This window comes from Sprattus sprattus, assembly GCF_963457725.1.
Source record: "Sprattus sprattus genome assembly, chromosome: 1".
NCBI classification, from domain to species: Eukaryota; Metazoa; Chordata; class Actinopteri; order Clupeiformes; family Clupeidae; genus Sprattus; species Sprattus sprattus.
In genome coordinates, this window is record NC_137920.1 from 24,452,106 (window position 1) to 24,459,605 (window position 7,500).

Below are 7,500 nucleotides of genomic sequence, written 5' to 3' on the forward strand. Positions count from 1 at the left end.
ACTGCAGTTTAACCTTTCCCCTTGCTCCTGGTCTGTACAGGTCAAGCCTTCAATCTGGTCTGCACTGACATGTTTATTTACAGTACGTCCTGTGTTTATGTTTACATTTATTTACTTTTTATTTAATTGCAGTAGGTCAAGGGCCGTATGTGCCTGAGGCTCCACCAATGGGAGGCTTCATGATGGACGGACAGCCTCACATGGGGATCCGCCCACCTGGTAAGCCACTTCCTACTTCCTGTCTGCGTCCTTACGCCATCCGACAAATGGTAGCTGTATTCTCAACTGTAACTTCTTATTCACGTGCGTCAAATGCCAGCGTAGGTGCTTAATCTACATCTACAACATGCCCGAAAACAAATATTAATTGTTTACAATCGTTTTCTTTGTTGTGATGTCTCATTTTTGCCATTTCCATTATTCCGTGTGTGTGTGTGTGTGTGTGTGCACTTGCAGGCGCTCTGGGTGGAATGGGCGTTGGCATGGGGCTGGAAGGCCAGTGGCACTACATGTAAGAGATGTCCACTGGGAGACTTCAGTCACTGCGTCCACGTGAGGGTGAGTACCACTGGTGGAGGAGAATGGGGTTACCCAGGCAACAGACCAGGGCTGGTCCATACATACAGAACACTGTCTCTTATTCTATTGGCTAGTCTTACTTTACATTAAATGTCCTTATCTAAGTGTTCTTAAGTAGCCTACTAATAGTACTAATAAATAAGCTCATGCAAGTAGTTATGCGTACTATATACTACGTGCATTTGGTTACGTATTACTAGACACAAGACAACCTTAACCTCAGGTACATCGTGTGTAGCTAGTCCAAGCTCTATGTTTTGCAGTTATTTAATTGTTAAGTGCATAGTATATGAGGACACTTCATATAAGACTGGTCTTATGTGTTGTTTGATGATTGTTGGAAGAGTTGAACACTGGAATCCTAGTTTTTCTGGTACCTTAAATAATTTTACCACCAAAACAGTCCTTCCTGTGAAAAAAGTTCCTGAATGGAACCTTCAGGGGAGTGAGACATTACCAACATAAAAAGTTAAATGTGTCTACCTCCACTCTACCATGACTTGCTTTAGATAGAATTTGGACACAAGCTTCTGTTACGTGTGTGTGTGTGTGTGCGTGTGTGTGTGTGTGTCCATATGTGTGTGTGGGTGTGGATGCGAGTGTGTGTACTGTGAGTTGCTCTCAATATAAGTGACAGCTTAGTGGTAATGTAGACCTTCACTTTAAGGACACTCATGTTGTAAGTATTCAGCCTCTTCAGAAACGGACATGATCGTGACTCTTTTGTCATCTGATTATCTGGTTGACTGCCCTTAGGCAAGCTCTTGAGAGTGTTTTAATGTGTGTGTGTGTGTGTCTGTGTCTGTGTGTGTGTGTGTGTGTGCGTACCTTGTGCGTGTGTGTGTGTGCACTCAACCAAATTGTTATTCCTGTGACAAATCCCCTACGGCTTTTCAGGCACAAACTTGTGTGTTTTTCTTTTTTTTTTGTCTCTCCCCCTGGCCTCAGCGCCGACAGTGCAGTCGTTTCGGAGAGATTAGCCGCGACCCTAAAGCCAATTAAAAGGCCCTTAGAAGGAGAGCAACACTGTCCTCCCTCCCCTCTGGGATTACACAGATTACGGAGATTAGGAACCTCGGGGAAAACAATACGATCTGTCGTCTTCGACCGTGCCTCGCTTGGCCGAGCCGAGGAGGCGGCAGCGCAAAGGGTGTGTCGTGCGAACACAAGGGGTCACGGGGTCAGGTTTGACACTGCTCCTCCTATAGCTCCACGTTTACTCATGCAGTAGACGGCCTCACCCAGAGTCGCCAACAGCAGGGTACAAGTACACACTTTAACCAGAATGTTCTCTGGGGAATCAGGGCCGTGGCCTTAGCGCTACCAGGACCCTGTTCTTCCTGTTACGCCACAGGATCACTACAGGAACAGGAAGTCTTCTTTAGGAGCCACTGGCCGCTGCCTTTTCAGACCCAGACTGTTAATGGGGCTTCAGCTGCTCACTTGTGTTTGTCCTTGTGTGTGTTTTCTCTTTCTTTCATTCTTTCTTTCTTTCTTTTTTTCTTGAGTAGCCATGTTTGACCCTCCTCCTCTTCTCTGGCCATTTCTTTTTTATGTGCAGACAAATAAGAGAGGGATAGTACTTGAGTGCAGGTGTGTAGGTGGTGATGTGGTAACTGTAGTTGTGTGCTGTTGTGTAGGTGCCGATGTTGTAACTGTAGTTGTATGGTGTTGTGTAGGTGGCACTGTGGTAACTGTAGTTGTGTGCAGTTGTGTAGGTGGCACTGTGGTAACTGTAGTTGTGTGCAGTTGTGTAGGTGGCACTGTTGTAACTGTAGTTGTGTGCAGTTGTGTAGGTGCTGATGTTGTAACTGTAGTTGTGTGCTGTTGTGTAGGTGGCACTGTTGTAACTGTAGTTGTGTGCTGTTGTGTAGGTGCAAATGTTGTTACTGTAGTTGTGTGCTGTTGTGTAGGTGCTGATGTTGTAACTGTAGTTGTATGCTGTTGTGTAGGTGCTGATGTTGTAACTGTAGTTGTGTGCTGTTGTGTAGCTGCTGATGTTGTAACTGTAGTTGTGTGCTGTTGTGTAGGTGCTGATGTTGTAACTGTAGTTGTGTGCTGTTGTGTAGGTGCTGATGTTGTAACTGTAGTTGTGTGCTGTTGTGTAGGTGGCACTGTGGTAACTGTAGTTGTGTGCTGTTGTGTAGGTGCTGATGTTGTAACTGTAGTTGTGTGCTGTTGTGTAGGTGCTGATGTTGTAACTGTAGTTGTGTGCTGTTGTGTAGGTGCTGATGTTGTAACTGTAGTTGTGTGCTGTTGTGTAGGTGCTGATGTTGTAACTGTAGTTGTGTGCTGTTGTGTAGGTGGCACTGTTGTAACTGTAGTTGTGTGCTGTTGTGTAGGTGCTGATGTTGTAACTGTAGTTGTGTGCTGTTGTGTAGGTGCTGATGTTGTAACTGTAGTTGTGTGCTGTTGTGTAGGTGCTGATGTTGTAACTGTAGTTGTGTGCTGTTGTGTACTGATGTTGTAACTGTAGTTGTGTGCTGTTGTGTAGGTGCTGATGTTGTAACTGTAGTTGTGTGCTGTTGTGTAGGTGGCACTGTTGTAACTGTAGTTGTGTGCTGTTGTGTAGGTGCTGATGTTGTAACTGTAGTTGTGTGCTGTTGTGTACTGATGTTGTAACTGTAGTTGTGTGCTGTTGTGTAGCTGCTGATGTTGTAACTGTAGTTGTGTGCTGTTGTGTAGGTGCTGATGTAACTGTAGTTGTGTGCTGTTGTGTAGGTGCAAATGTTGTAACTGTAGTTGTGTGCTGTTGTGTAGGTGGCACTGTTGTAACTGTAGTTGTGTGCTGTTGTGTAGGTGCTGATGTTGTAACTGTAGTTGTGTGCTGTTGTGTAGGTGGCACTGTTGTAACTGTAGTTGTGTGCTGTTGTGTAGGTGGCACTGTTGTAACTGTAGTTGTGTGCTGTTGTGTAGGTGCTGATGTTGTAACTGTAGTTGTGTGCTGTTGTGTAGCTGCTGATGTTGTAACTGTAGTTGTGTGCTGTTGTGTAGGTGCTGATGTTGTAACTGTAGTTGTGTGCTGTTGTGTAGGTGGTACTGTTCTAACTGTAGTTGTGTGCTGTTGTGTAGGTGCTGATGTTGTAACTGTAGTTGTGTGCTGTTGTGTAGGTGGTACTGTTCTAACTGTAGTTGTGTGCTGTTGTGTAGGTGCTGATGTTGTAACTGTAGTTGTGTGCTGTTGTGTAGGTGCTGATGTTGTAACTGTAGTTGCATGCTGTTGTGTAGGTGGCACTGTTCTAACTGTAGTTGTGTGCTGTTGTGTAGGTGCTGATGTTGTAACTGTAGTTGTGTGCTGTTGTGTAGGTGGCACTGTTGTAACTGTAGTTGTGTGCTGTTGTGTAGGTGCTGATGTTGTAACTATAGTTGTGTGCTGTTGTGTAGGTGCAAATGTTGTAACTGTAGTTGTGTGCTGTTGTGTAGGTGGCACTGTTGTAACTGTAGTTGCATGCTGTTGTGTAGGTGGTACTGTTCTAACTGTAGTTGTGTGCTGTTGTGTAGGTGCTGATGTTGTAACTGTAGTTGTGTGCTGTTGTGTAGGTGGTACTGTTCTAACTGTAGTTGTGTGCTGTTGTGTAGGTGCTGATGTTGTAACTGTAGTTGTGTGCTGTTGTGTAGGTGGGACTGTTGTAACTGTAGTTGTGTGCTGTTGTGTAGGTGGGACTGTTGTAACTGTAGTTGTGTGCTGTTGTGTAGGTGGGACTGTTGTAACTGTAGTTGTGTGCTGTTGTGTAGGTGGGACTGTTGTAACTGTAGTTGTGTGCTGTTGTGTAGGTGGGACTGTTGTAACTATAGTTGTGTGCTGTTGTGTAGGTGGCACTGTTGTAACTGTAGTTGCATGCTGTTGTGTAGGTGGTACTGTTCTAACTGTAGTTGTGTGCTGTTGTGTAGGTGCTGATGTTGTAACTGTAGTTGTGTGCTGTTGTGTAGGTGGTACTGTTCTAACTGTAGTTGTGTGCTGTTGTGTAGGTGCTGATGTTGTAACTGTAGTTGTGTGCTGTTGTGTAGGTGGGACTGTTGTAACTGTAGTTGTGTGCTGTTGTGTAGGTGGGACTGTTGTAACTGTAGTTGTGTGCTGTTGTGTAGGTGGGACTGTTGTAACTGTAGTTGTGTGCTGTTGTGTAGGTGGTACTGTTGTAACTGAAGTCGTGCAGCTATCTTTATATGGTATATACTCAGAAAAAAGGAATTGTAAATATATAGTTTACATAGTTTTAGATAGAACATGAGGTAGAATTATTCGTTTTTCCCTTTTTAAGTGTTCATTCCCTTTCCTCCACTGTTGTCCTCTGTCTGTTCCGTCTGTTCCGTCTGTCTTGTCCTCCTCCTTCACCTGCCTCTATCCCTCTGTTTCTCATCAGGCCTCCATGGCCTCCACAGTGCAGGGTTCTCATCAGGCCTCTGTGGCCTCCACGGTGCAGGGTTCCCCTAATGACCTGTGGGCCAGTGCCACCAGGGGCGCCGAGGCAACAAAGGACACAGTCCTCCAATTATCCTCCCCAAAGTCTTCACTAACCTTTTCTGCCCTCTCTTTCTTTCTTTCTTTCTTTCTCTCTCTCTCTCTCTTTCTTTCTCTCTCTCTCTTTCTTTCGCTCTCTCTCTATGTGTGTGTGTGTTGTGTGTTTGTTCATGTGAAAGAGAGAGAAGCAGAGGAAGATAGAAAGTTTGTGTGTGTTTGTGTGTGTGTATGAGAGAAAGAAACAGAGGGAGAGAATGAGTGTGTATTAACGTGTCTGTGCGAGTGTGTTTCTTTGCAAGAGAGAGCGAGAAAGAGAGAGAGAGAGAGAGTGGAAAGACAGAGAGTGTGAACTAAGTTGCAAACATTGCATATAAGGACATATAAACACCCACACATATAAACAACATATAAACTATTTATAAACACCATATGAACACCCAAACATACAAACAACATATAAACAACATATAAACAGTGTATAAACACCATATGAACATCCCGACAAATACACTTCCAAACATATGAACAACATATAAACATTGAAACATATAAACAACATATAAACAACTTATAACCCACATTTGAACACCCAAACATATAAACAACATATAAACATCAGGGATCATTAAACCCAGAGCCTCTCCTTCTCATCTAAGGGGTCAGCGTATAAATATTCTTGAAACCGTAACAAGACAACGTGAGGCTCTGAGTGCTTATAAAAGCAGGGTTTGGGTTGGAAGGTCCTGGAGGCGTTGGGTGCATATAAAAGCGGGGTTTGGGTTGGAAGGTCCTGGAGGCGTTGGGTGCCGGGTGGTTCTGGTTCTGGGAGGCCCGTGAGGGGAGGCTCTCGTGCTAATGTGCTCCCCCGGGGTGAGTGGAGCATGCTGGGCCAGAGTTCACCGCTAACTGGGGTTAACACAAGCGCCGGGCTTGTTAGAACTAGTGTGTGGTGTGTGTGTGTGTGCGTGTGTGTGTGTGTGTGTGTGTGTGTGTGTGTGGGGGGGGGTTGGATGTGTGTGATTGTAGTGTGCGTGTGGGTGTGTTTAAAAAGAAAAATTGGGAAAAAAAGGTATTCTGTGTGCTCATTCGTTTGGAGAGAGGTTGGAAGGATGTTAACTATGTGTTTTCCTTTATGTTGTTTTGCTGTTTTTTTTCCCCTGGCACGGTGATGATCATGCATCAAATAATATTGTACTTTTTACATGAATTTAAATGCTACAATCTCTCTCTCTCTCTCTCTCCCCTCTCTCTCTCTCTCTCCCTCTTTCTCTCTCAGGAGGAGTGTGGACGTCTGGTCTCCCGTAATGGGGTCACATACAGGTGTGGGTTGCGTGGCTGCAGGTGTCCCCCCCTCCCCCCTAAAACGGAGCCTTCTACTCACTCCCATGAGCCTTCTCTCCTCTCTGCGCATGACACACTCTTATGGACGTTGCCATGGTGACACTACCAGGATGCACCGTTCGCCTCTTCTGTTTGTTTGTTGGGGGGCGGGTTATGGAAATACCTGCCCTCCTCTCCCAACCCCCCCACCCCCCCCCCCCACGCCCAGCTTCCTACCCCAGAACCCAGCACATTCTCCCCGTGTGATCTCAGTTTTTGCCCTCAGGTGCTTTAACACTGTACTAACAACCCCCAAATCAGGAGATGCCTCAGCGGTTGCCTTGGCTACCAAACAGAAACCAAAGACAACAAACCAAAACAACACACAAACTTCTACAATAACAGGAAGACAAAACCTGCTGACAGCTGAGGCCTGTTCAATGATTGACCAGTGCTGAGGTGAAGGGACTACCCACAATGCAATGCGGGCTTGGACAAGGAAGAGGGCTAACTTCCCATACGGTCCCTTCTAGACATCCACCTTGAGGTGATGTCACAGACGGGGTTGTCATAGAGGCCTGCACCATATGTTTCATTTTGTGATTATTATTTTTTTTTTTTCTAACTGATTTTACGGGGGTGGATTTGGACAATCACGTGATGAAAACTGCTGTGAAATGTTTGGACTTGGACGTGGGGCTTCCAGGGGTAACACGCTGGTATCTGTGTGGTGTGATCTGAATTTTTTTTTCCGTGAGGATTTGACGTGTTTATCCACACTGTGTGTGTGTGTGTGTGTGCATGTCTGTGTGAGTGTGTGTGTGTGTGTGTGTGTGTGTGTATGTCTGTGTGAGTGTGTGTCTGCGTGTATGTGTGTGTGTCTGTATGTGTGTGTGTGTGTGTGTGTGTGTTTGTTCAAGCCGATTTTTGTGTGTGATTTTCATACAACTCAAAACTTTTTACGTCTGCCTCACGTTTGAGAATAAACAGTTTTAACCTAACAATGGCCACCTCTGCTTTGTGAACTCATATCCAAGAAAAAACTTCACAGCAACATTGACATGCAGCCATTTAATCCAAAAAAGGGAAAAGATGTCATGAGTAGGAAATGGCAGCCATTTGGTGCCTCACCCCTACGGTCT

At 45.2% G+C, this 7,500-nt stretch overlaps 1 protein-coding gene across 1 annotated transcript in view; it reads left to right on the forward strand.

Annotated features, from left to right (window-relative positions):
- The window catches only part of meis1a (Meis homeobox 1 a), a 49,260-nt gene extending 42,701 nt beyond the window's left edge, over positions 1–6,559 (forward strand). The window contains exons 11-13 of the mRNA XM_080833305.1: positions 133–219; positions 457–558; positions 6,315–6,559. Coding sequence (XP_080689431.1) covers positions 133–219; positions 457–515 — 146 coding nt within the window. The 3' untranslated portion in view covers positions 516–558; positions 6,315–6,559. The remainder of the gene's footprint in view (positions 1–132; positions 220–456; positions 559–6,314) is intronic.
- Positions 6,560–7,500: the final 941 nt, after the last annotated feature.